General features: G+C 41.2%; 1 protein-coding gene across 1 annotated transcript in view; it reads right to left on the reverse strand.

The window, feature by feature from the left end:
- Positions 1-12,589, reverse strand: part of SNX25 (sorting nexin 25) — an 85,802-nt gene that overhangs the window by 40,939 nt on the left and 32,274 nt on the right. The window contains exons 3-5 of the mRNA XM_072122900.1: positions 6,649-6,865; positions 4,729-4,901; positions 2,000-2,186 (exon numbers count right to left, since the gene is read on the reverse strand). Of these exons, the coding sequence (XP_071979001.1) occupies positions 2,000-2,186; positions 4,729-4,901; positions 6,649-6,865 (577 nt within the window). The remainder of the gene's footprint in view (positions 1-1,999; positions 2,187-4,728; positions 4,902-6,648; positions 6,866-12,589) is intronic.

Raw genomic sequence — 12,589 nt, forward strand, 5'->3', positions numbered from 1 at the left:
AACCATACACTTGGGGACCAATCAATCACACGCTAGGCCAGTGAAATCACCAACAAGCACCCAATGGTTTGTATGCACCAAGCACCACCCGGTCAATTGCATTGAGTTTCTAATGCAAGCACTGCGTGTGACCTCACCCTGAGGGTGCGGACACACGTTAAGTTTTTCGGTTGCAGTTTTTGATGTCCAAAACAGGAATGGAGTAAAAACAGTAGGAGTAGTAGTGCCTCTTTATTATAGGCAGTCCCCTTCTTAAAAGGACACCCAACTTACAGACGACCCCGAGTTAAAGACGTTGCCCACTGTAACATCTGGTGAGCTGTAAAGTGTCTATAATGAAGCTTTATTGATAATCCCTGGTCCCATTGCAGCAAAAATTTAGAAAATCTAATTGTCACTCGAGCAAAAAAAAAAAAAATTTTGTCTGTAGCTACAATTATAAAATATACAGTTTCGACTTGCATATAAATTAAACTTAAGAACAATGGGTTAACTTTATGGGTGAACTTAATGTGATCTTCTCTAAACTTTTGGAAGTCCAACTGTTCAATGTTTTGTTACAGAACTGAAAGTCATGAATTTTGCAATTAAGCTCCTTGTTACTTTTTGTACAACATGTGTTTGATCCATGAATCACCCAATAAATTGTGAGGCTTTAAAAAGTAACCTGTCATCAGAAATTGGCCTAATAAACCACGGCCAGTATGTTGTCAAGCGGCTGAACGGCTTCTAGATGAGGTTTCTCTCATGGCCCAGAGTGGTGGCATCATCCAGAAAATCAACGGGTACGGTAATGGAGAAAGAGCTCAGCATATGCTCTTTATTAGTTTTAAAAGCACCCCGAGCCATATATTAAAAAGACAGACAATCACTTTAAGCTATGGTTTGAAGATTCCACTAGGTGGAATTGAGGTAGTCCTAAGCAATGGATATATTTTATAAACGCTATTGAGGCCTGTCTAATTTTTGTTTAGGCCCTGACAAATGCCAAATGTGACAAACCTGCCCCATTGCATTTAGTTGCTGTTGACCCCTGAGGGTGCGGTCCCACGTACCTCTTGGATTGGTTTAGAAACTAAATCAAAGCACATGGGAGTGTAATGGGGTATGCATTTCTATAGACACATGCGATTGGTAACCGGTACCCAGTGTCTTGTATTATTTAAATGAAAGACCAACACTGGGTGCTGGTTACCTATTGCATGCGACACTGGGTGCTGGTTACCTATTGCATGGGTTTCTGTAGAAATGCATATACAATCGGGCTGTGACCAGCCCCCATGCGCTTTGATTCCGTTTCTAAACGGAGCCAAAGTGGTACGTGTGACAGCAAAATAACGGACTGAGCGGTCGTTGAGCTGTATTGGTAACAGTTCTGACCCATTGTCAAAGATGTGACAGAGTGTCAGAGCTTACGTTATAGCTGCAGGGGATTAATGCTTCTCCATAGAAGCTCCAGGCACATCAGCCCTGTCTCATCAATGTGGCCCAATGCACAACAGCTGAAAAGAACTGCAAGACTGGAAATTAATCTAATAAATTACCCGTCATTTGTCTTTTTAGGATTTAAGCGAATACCATTACACTAAATAAGATTGCAAGTCACAAATCACGCATATATACGCATATCGATTTGTCTCCTTGGCTTCTCCTTCCTGTGCAGGAGCCCAGCGCTTCCAGCTGTGACTGTATAGAACAAGCAAAACAAAGCTGGACTGACAATGAAGTCATCAGCGGATCCTGATCCCACTACAGATATGTCATAAGAACTGATACAAACAGAATACTGCACTGTGATCCAGTACCCTACGCTTATAAGTCTGTATATCGGAGACAGAGGCATATACGAAATTAAAACAAACGTTGTATAGAAAATATGTAGGTCTGTATACACATTTGACAAAAGGTGTAATATTATAATCAGTTCCCATTTCAAATGAATGGATTATATCAACAATGACATAAAAGATGAGGTTTACAACTTACAAAAGGAATGTACCTTAGCTGTTTGAGGAATTCAATGTCAGAGCTGTTTGTGATCAGCTTGATGAACTCCTCATAAGATGGGGCGTAGGTATAGGCCTTCTTGTGGCGCTCGTTCACCTGTTCCCTGTACTCCAGCTGGCTGAGCAGCATCTGATTAATGTAATCCGGATCACTCAGCAGCTCCACCAAGGGCTTCAACACTGAAGGAACAAAATCAGGACAAGGCAAGATGAAGGACACCAGGGCTGTGAACACAAACTGTCCTGCAATAAGACCTGTGAATAGGTTTTACCCCACTAAACTACTAGTCCCCTCAGGTTGGGTATAAAATGTCATTTCCCTCTTTATGTGAAATCTCATCCGTTTACCTCTAAAAAAAAAATCTCACCCAAAGATGACTCTTTTCACTTCATTTTCATATGATGAATCAAGTTTAGTGGTTACAGGGGTAGTGTCACTTCAGAAGGCCCGATATTATGTTCTAAATTATCTGGAAATATGCTTTGTGCCATATTAAAGAGAAGGATCTGATGTCAGACTTATGGCTTTGTAAGCTACAGAACCAGGAGATAAAGACAGCTACCGTATATACTCGAGTATATTTTCAGCACAAAAATTCCAACAACTCAGCTTATAGTCTTTTCTTCGGACCGGTAGCAGCAGGTCCGTGTACGCCGGTGCTAATTTACAGAAATTGGGCATACTGAGGCTGTCTGCTTAAAGGGGCAGGGGGATGGTTATGTTGGGTGAATGCTGGCTGACTATAGGGGAAGAGGGCTGCTATATACGGAGGGCAGGGGGCTGGCTATATACTGAGGGCAGGGGCTGAAAGGGGACTGACTAACTATATACGGGCTGTGACCACTGCATTTCCCACCCTAGACTTATACTTTAGTCAGTAGGTTTTCACAGTTTTGAGTGGCAAAATTAGGGACGTCTGTTTATATTCAGGTCAGCTTATACTCTAGTATATACTGTAAATACTTAGTTGGAAATACAAGAAGCAGATAAAGATCCAATTCCTGCCTGTATGTCCAGTTATGTAGATCACAGAACCATAGCCATGCTGATAAAGTGTTACAAGTACTCCCTAAATCACCTAAAATTAGCTGCCAGTGAGGCATTGTACCTTAATTACAGCCATTTTTCAGATATGCAAATTAGCTTTTCTGACTTATGTCTCATGGCTGTGACTCTTCTCTCCCAGGCTGGCAGTGAACCACATCCCATTATTTTGACTGACAGCTCTGTGTCTCTTCAAATCACTGCTTTGCCTCCTTGTACTTAGGGACTGTCTGCTAATATTCAACTACAGACTACATGGAGGCTGCTGTGACTTCATGTGATCACATACAGTACAGGTACAGTTTGCTATTGTCAAGAGGCTAAAGGATCTGAGATGATGTCACTTTGGTCACATGACATGAACTGCTGAATAGTAAAGATTCATAAAGGCATGGGGAGCAGTAAATCGGAGGGGCTGTCCAAGCAGGACACGCCCCTCTATTTCCAGGTAATAAAAGATAAAAGTTTATTTATGGGGATGTAAGGGAAAAAGATTTTTAGCTTAAAGAAGGATGTCAGTTAGTTACTAGGGCTCTATAGGGAGCGGTCACTAGCTGTATATGTGAAAATGTGGAGGCCATATATGATTTTGAACACACCTTTACTTTGTAAACTGTATGTTAATGAGGTAGCTGGTGAACCCAGTGTGTGGTCTACGCAGCAAGAATACTGCTATTCAGGTCCAAATCACTTCTCTCTCCTCCCACTGTCGCCCCATGCTCCTCAATCACATTCCCTGCTCATCGGATGGAGAGAGTAGTGGTCCTGGCAGGAGCAGCAGTGCTCCAAGTCCTAAGGGCATGACCCTTGTGCGCCAACTGCCTCTGAATATGGATAAAAGTTCTTGGGGGAGGTGGTAGACTCCCTTTAAGCAAATGTAGAAGGCTAATGGGTAATCTTATGAATGGAGGAAAGTTTTTTTTTCCAGTCTGCTACCAAGGGAATACATAGGTCTCCATAGAAGCTTTACACACAAAACAATTTTAAACAATGATCTCAATTTAGCTGCAGAGAGAAAATAAAGAACAATTGCTTAGAAACGGTGAACATTAGCTTAATGAACTCATTTTATTTTTCATTGATTTAAAATAACTGGTGCTATCTTAGCAGATATCCATAATTATAGACACGAAGAGGAATATCAAATTATAGCATTTCAACTGGAACCTGCAATGAAGGAACTGCAGCTGAAACCTTGCTACCCAAGATGGCCCAATGTCCAGACAATGTTGCAGGTAAAAAGAAAAATAACCAAAATTATGAAGAATCCAATTATTAAAAGGGGTTAAACCAAGTTTCCACAGGAAAAGGAATTAGAAGCTGATCGGTGGTGGTCTAACTGCTGGTACCTTCACCGATCACCAGAAAGAACTTTCTCAGTAACCCAGAGATTGCTGGTCCCGTTCTCATTAAGTTATCAAGTGCCAGGTCTAGCATGTGTCCTGTCGCTTCATTAAATAGCAAGGGGTGCCACAAATTCCCAAGCACATTCCTTGAGAATGAATTTGAGTGCCGGAGATGCACAAGAGCTGTGATCTTCAATTTCAGACACTCTACTGCTACTGAACAGGGCGGCCGGGTGCATGCTCCACCCATTTGAAAACTGGAAGTCCCATTCTTCCTGATTGTAGGGGCCTTTTCTTGTGATCACATGTGTTATTTGAGAACTACACTCACCTTTGGTAGCAAGTATTTCAGAAAGGACAATGCGCAAACTGCGAGACTGGGCATCCCGGGTAGGCATCAAACAGAGAATTAACACCTTGGCACAAGTCTGCAGAAACTGGAGCTCCTCCTCTGTGTTTTTTAAGCAGGGATGAAGAGCAAATGGTCTTGGCTGTTCATCCTGTCTGAAAGAAAAATGAACAAAACAAAAGCAAAGAAAAACAAAAGAAACTGAAGTTAAATGAAAAACACGTCCCTACTACATCACCATAACCCTACCCTAAATTCAGGTAACGTCACTGTGGCAATTTTATATTTGTTACTCATGGCCTCCTCCATTCTAAAAGTATGCTAATGATACTAGGGTGGTTTCCAAAGCCGCTCCATGCTACAGATTCACAAGCTTTCACACTGTGCAGGAAAACTTACCTCTCCAGCTGTGTGAGATTACAGAGGGCAGGGGAAGTGCTGAGGGAGCAGGGGGAGGGGAAGATAGTCTAAAAAGTGAATCTTCAGCATGAAAGAGCCATGGGAACTGCCCCATTAACCTTTCAGGCTCATTAGCATAATCTAATATAAAAGTTGATTTTAGAAGGACGGAGGCCATGTATAACAAATATAAGAAGATTACCACAGTCATGGGTAAGTATCACTGATTTATCATGATGGATTTTAATGGTAGATTTTTTTGTTTTGTTTAGACGTTTTTTAAAATAACGCATTTACATTTTGAAAATAGATTAGAGGGTCTTCTAAATGAAAACAAAACCTAAATTAAATCTCTAAATAAATTCTCTCTTAGTCGGGTGCTAGTCCTGTACATACTGGAAAGTAGGATAAGTTTTCTTATACTTGTGTGGGTCAATATAAAGTGTAGATTGAAGATGTTGATCTGATGATATACAGAATATCATACGAAGATCCAAAACAGAGAATAAACAGAAGGGAGTAAATGGCAGTCATTATCTTGATAGTTGCACCAAGATACTGAAGTAATACTCTATGACTAACGTCATAAATAACAGCTCCAGTTTACGAGAACACAAATCAATATGGAGAGAAAGCAGCAATCCGTCTAGCCTGAAATAGTTTGCGAGATACATCAATAATGACCTTCACAATCATCAGAAGAAACATATTAGTCCTTGGTAACCTCGTTATTTGTCCAAATGGTACAATAAAGCGATATATAAAAACCTGGGCGCTCAGCATTAGAATTAACAAATCCATTAAGGACCCAAAAGGTAACCAACAGGGCACTTGTTCTGTCCTACTGTCAAACAGAATACAGACTGCACAAGGACTGTGAAACAAGTCAACAATGGGAACCCAAGAAAGCTTGTCATGATTATTTTCGGATACTAAACCATCCTTGTGGCTCTATATCACCTTTTGGTCCACTGTTCCAGATGCCTGTACAGACATCCAGTGCCACAGCTGTTAGTTTCCCATTTATGAATGACTCCTTGCTTTCAGACATCTCCACAACCTCAGGTGACACCAGTTTCACCTCCCTCCAAGCCCCAGAACTTTGGACCTATCTGCATCAGTTTTAGAAAAATGCAAGAAAATTTACCAACGATATGGAAAATCCAAACTTTAGAATCACCGGTTGGTGGCTGGAGCTTCAGCCATACATTTCACCTGCAGTGATGGTCCAGAGCTTGGGTTCTCAGTAGGTACCCTGCCAGATCCTTGCTACTATTAGGGAATGTCTTAAAGAACCAAAACCCAAGAGGCTGTTTGCCGATTCTATGACATTACCACAGAAAAATACATTGACAATAACCAGCCTGTGTATCCTACCCCATTATCCAGACTTAAAAGGGTTAAACCCCAGAACGAGGATCTCCTTGCTCTCATTATTTCTTGCAGAGGCCGATAATCACCTCACACAGAGAAGGATTACAGATGCTTGCTCCAGTTTGTTACCTAGTGTTTGCAGCCTTGAGGTCGCAGAAGTGTGTGAGCAGATTCTTCACCACGTCATTGCACACCAGCTTTACAACGTCAAAGTGAGCAAGCCGACAGCGTAGTTGCTTGGAAAGCTCCCAAAAGTCTTCAGAGAGAAGATGGTAGAGTTGGCCATCATCTTTACTGAGTTCTCCATACCATGACAGAATGTAGTCTCTGTAGCTGTAGTCAAACACTGGAAATGATGGAGATGGAAAAAAAAAAAGAGTTAAGATGTAATCACTGATCACAATGTACAAGATAATAAATGCATAGCTGCAAACCCCTGCAAAAACATCTGGCTGTGGGTGGTCACCACTAGAGGGAGCTCCCGAGAATACTGCATACTCATCTAGTCAATGGGATGCCTAAATATTCATATAAAAGGAGAAATGTCAGGCTGACTTGCTGTATACAGCAGAACAATTATCTAAAATAAATGAGCTTCTTTACTGAAATAACCACAGTGTCATGCACATGAATGTATGCTCAGCCGGGCGAGTGCTCACCACATCGTGACTGGGTGCTCTATGGGAACCGTCATCATGGTCCCCCATACATTCATGTGCACGAGTCACCTGGTAACCCCAATATCTGGACTTTGTTATATTGTAGAATCAATACAAGTGTCATATGTAGCCATCCATTCTGAAGCTGTATTTCTTTTCAATCCTATGCACCAGTTTTCTGATTTAATGCTGATGGAAAATTAGTTGCATAGTAACAGGTTTCCCCAAAAATAAGACAGTGTCTTATATCAATTTTTGCTACTAAAGAGTCACTAGTTCTTATTTTTAGGGCATGTCTTATTCATTCCATTAACAAGAATTTACATTTATTGTTGAACAAATAAAATTAAACATTTATAATACACTGTAGCCATGCCATTACATACATTAGCATAAGCATCTGAACTCCATCAAGAAAGTCTAGTGACTATTTCCAAGTACAACAATATATGGTACATTTAACAATCCTGAAATTTATGAACAAAAAGCAACAATTTTTATTTAAAGGAAACCTACCATTTAGAATGGCAGGGATAAGCTGTAAGTACCGAGCACCAGGTCAGGGTGAGCTGGTGCCGGTACTTACTTTCGTTAGTGTTATAAACCGCGGTAGCGCGATCGTGCACGCGCCTACATAGGAAAAAGCGGAGATGTTGCGCGCGCACGGTCGCGCGCAGCGCCGAAGCCCCTTCTGCTCTAAAGTTTAAAAAGTGTTAAAACCGCGATACTGCGGTTTATAACACTAACGAAAGTAAGTACCGGCACCAGCTCACCCTGACCTGGTGCTCGGTACTTACAGCTTACCCCTGCCATTCTAAGTGGTAGGTTTCCTTTAAAGGGGTTATCCGGGTTTCAAAAATAACTGAGGCCCTGGCTGGGGTGGGCTAGTTAAACATAACAAACATCTACTTATCTCCTCCGGCGCCGCCGATGTCCCGCTCCGCGGCCGGTCTTCTCTGTGCGCCGGTTTCATTACACCGGCGCACAGGGAGCTTCCGGCCGGCTGGAAGCTCCTATCAGACACCATCTCTCAGCGCTTACAATGCTGAGAGATAGGGACGGATAGGAGGAGCCGGCCACATCCCGGACCGGAAGCTCCTTGTGCGCGGCTTCCGTGCCCCTGTAAACAAACAGGGGCACGGATCGAAGGGACCGCGGCGCGGGACATCGGCGGCGCCGGAGGAGGTAAGTCCATGTTTATTATGTTTAAATATCCCTCCCCAGCACTGCCATAAGTAATTTTTAAAACCCAGATAACCCCTTTAAAGGGCCATTATATCAACAACGTCTCGAACATCCTTATAACTCTCCAATTCAGAATTTCATGCCGAATTTCTTATGACTTGTTTAGGTAGCTGCCCATAGCGCATTTCCATCGCAACAGTCAATGATGTTATCCCTTGAATTCTTCACCCATTTCACAACCTCTTGCAGTATCTAAATTATTTTCTAATGCTAATGTATGGTGAGGGGTGAGATGTAGCAATGACTGCTGCTAGGTCTTATTTTCAAGGGAGACCTTACATTTCTAAGCTTGAAAAAAAGTTGCACTAGGTCTTATTTTTTTTAGGGGGCGTTTTATTTTTGAGGAAATAGGGTATATTAACAATGATAGAGGAAATCCACATTCTTCAAAAACCTGTGATTAGTCATGTGGGTGGTTCCAATCTAGATGACGGACTCGCAGGCAGCTACAGTAATGGTTCACTGTAATGTGCATGAACTGGACACCCCTGCAGTCATCTTAAACGTCAGGTGTGCTTGACTCCACCCACTTGACAATTCACAGGTGACACGCCCTAATCTAAAGCTGAATTTCACCGTTTAGAGGTGAACATCATTACAAACCTATAGTGCTATTACATTGCCTTATAGAGGTTTCATTTGTATTTCAAAGTCCCCTTTAGAGACCGGATGGTAACTTAAAGTAATGACTACTAGACACTAACAACAAAAAACTTATACATGAACACAAATTAAAAGGGAGAAAGTGGAAAGTATTAATCATTATAGTCGGCTGTACAGAAGAATTAAATGCAGACCCTGTTCTTCTACATATGAATCAACTATTGTAACATACCAGAAAACAACAAAAGAAAAAGAGGGCTTTAAGAAATGAAGCCCTTTCTATTCAGTGAGGACTGTTCCACGTATGAAATATGCCACACAAAAAAACTCATTAACAACACACCAGCATGCCTGCCAACCACGTCACATTACACCTCCGTGGCTGAAAATAGAATGATAACTACGGCACATTGAAAACTTTACTCCGGTCAGATTCTCCAGATTATAACATGAGGTCAGGAGATCAGGAGCAAGAGACATCAATTGCATCACAAGTAACATCTGCTACAAGAAAAATCTCCAATCATGGAGAATGAAGATGTGTGTGTTTTGTAGTAGAATTCTTCCTGAAGAATTCTTAGTTACAGTTAGGGCCAGAAATATTTGGACAGTGACACAATTTTCGCGAGTTGGGCTCTGCATGCCACCACATTGGATTCGAAATGAAACCTTTACAACAGAATTCAAGTGCAGATTGTAACGTTTAATTTGAAGGGTTGAACAAAAATATCTGATAGAAAATGTAGGAATTGTACACATTTCTTTACAAACACTCCACATTTTAGGAGCTCAAAAGTAATTGGACAAATAAACATAACCCAAACAAAAATATTTTTATTTTCAATATTTTGTTGCGAATCCTTTGGAGGCAATCACTGCCCTAAGTCTGGAACCCGTGGACATCGCCAAACGCTGGGTTTCCTCCTTCTTAATGCTTTGCCAGGCCTTTACAGCCGCAGTCTTCAGGTCTTGCTTGTTTGTGGGTCTTTCCGTCTAAAGTCTGGATTTGAGCAAGTGAAATGCAGCGCAATTGGGTTAAGATCTGGTGATTGACTTGGCCATTGCAGAATGTTGCACTTTTTTGCACTCATGAACTCCTGGGTAGCTTTGGCTGTATGCTTGGGGTCAATGTCCATCTGTACTATGAAGCGCCGTCCGATTCAGCACTTGGCTGAATCTGGGCTGAAAGTATATCCCGGTACACTTCAGAATCCATCCGGCTACTCTTGTCTGCTGTTATGTCATCAATAAACACAAGTGACCCAGTGCCATTGAAAGCCATGCATGCCCATGCCATCACGTTGCCTCCACCATGTTTTACAGAGGATGTGGTGTGCCTTGAATCATGTGCCGTTCCCTTTCTTCTCCAAACTTTTTTCTTCCCATCATTCTGGTACAGGTTGATCTTTGTCTCATCTGTCCATAGAATACTTTTCCAGAACTGAGCTGGCTTCTTGAGGTGTTTTTCGGCAAATTTAACTCCGGCCTGTCTATTTTTGGAATTGATGAATGGTTTGCGTCTAGATGTGAACCCTTTGTATTTACTTTCATGGAGTCTTCTCTTTACTGTTGACTTAGAGACAGATACACCTACTTCACTGAGAGGGTTCTGGACTTCAGTTGATGTTGTGACTGGGTTCTATTTCACCAAAGAAAGTATGCGGCGATCATCCACCACTGTTGTCATCCGTGGACGCCCAGGCCTTTTTAAGTTCCCAAGCTCACCAGTCAATTCCTTTTTTCTCAAAATGTACCCGACTGTTGATTTTGCTACTCCAAGCATGTCTGCTATCTCTCTGATGGATTTTTTTTTTTTTTTCAGCCTCAGGATGTTCTGCTTCACCTCAATTGAGAGTTCCTTTGACCGCATGTTGTCTGGTCACAGCAACAGCTTCCAAATGCAAAACCACATACCTGGAATCAACCCCAGACCTTTTAACTACTTCATTGATTACAGGTTAATGAGGGAGACGCCTTCAGAGTTAATTGCAGCCCTTAGAGTCCATTGTCCAATTACTTTTGGTCCCGTGAAAAAGAGGAGGCTATGCATTACAGAGCTATGATTCCTAAACCCTTTCTCCGATTTGGATGTGGAAACTCTCATATTGCAGCTGGGAGTGTGCACTTTCAGCCCATATTATATATAGAATTGTACTTCTGAACATGTTTTTGTAAACCGCTTAAATAACAAAACTTGTGTCACTGTCCAAATATTTCTGGCCTTAACAGTATCTTTCAGTAAAACTTTATATTAATGTATAAGGATCATTCTAATGTCAAATCATCATAATTATTTTCAATAAAATATACCTGAACCTGGAAAATATTTTCTATACATTGAACGTGCCCATCGACTTATCTAACATTGCTCCCCATCCCTTTACTAGTGAAGGTAAATTTGCTTTTGCTAATCTAAGGTTTAACCCTTTGAGGATGCAGCTATTTTTGTTTTTTTGTGTTTCCATCTACTCCACATCTTTCAAAAGCCATAACTTTTAAAATATTTCCATTTATAGGGACATACAAGGAATTGCTGGAAAAAAAATGCAGTGAAATTACCAAAAAAAAACAATTGTGCCACTCACTCATGTTTTTTGCTTTTACAGCTTCATATAACACATCCCTGTTGTTCTCTGGTTCAGGACAAATCGCAGAGAATTTATATTGTTTATTTAATGTCTTTATACCTAAAAAAAAAAAAATAAAACCTGACAGAGATCAGGCTTTGTAGGACATGGAAATACTTCATGGCGGAGATCAGTAGTGTCTGGGGACAGAACAGTTCTAGTTGAACCAATCAGAGTTCAGTTTTCATTTTCCCACAGCGGTTTGTAAAATGAGCTCTGATTGGTTTCTATTGGCAACTAGCAAAGTTTTAGCTCAGACACTTCTGCAATCTTCCTCAATTAGTTTATGATTTGTTTAATCTATAAATGGTTCATTTTCTGTTGAAAAGCCACTATTTAGGTGCTGCTGCCGAATCCAAGTAGTAAGCTGCCATGATTGGTCCTGGCTTTTCAGCAATTGAAAGCGTAGAGGGGGCACGTAGGAGAGATCATTACTTGTTGGGCCGTATACAGGGGGAACTTTACCAAACAGATGTATGCAGCTATATAGTTATACTAGCTGTATACAGCTCAGACATAAGTGTAGGCAGCATGTATGGTCCAGCAGAAAGTAATGTCCAGACCTGGTGTAAATATGATCTTATATACACACACACTTTCTTTTTTGCCGCTTTATATTATGCAGTCAAACAATTTATTTTACATATCTAGCGCAAAGAAATGAAAGAAATGGAAATGAGAGCAGCAATGCCATCGGTTGCTATGAACAACACTATTCTCTTTATTAGCTTAAGTTTTAATAAAATGCCCCCAATGTCTGCCCTTCAATACACACAAAGGAAAGCAAACAAACGCCGGCCCATCTATTATGCTGCATAGTAATGTAATAGACATAAGGCATAAGCGGATCGTAGAATATGGCACTGAGTATAGTCCATTACTCACGGAGCAGAGGAAGAAGCCTGCTCCGGAATTTAATTTGGTCACACATCTCCA

This window comes from Engystomops pustulosus, chromosome 1 (assembly GCF_040894005.1).
Source record: "Engystomops pustulosus chromosome 1, aEngPut4.maternal, whole genome shotgun sequence".
Lineage (NCBI taxonomy): Eukaryota > Metazoa > Chordata > Amphibia > Anura > Leptodactylidae > Engystomops > Engystomops pustulosus.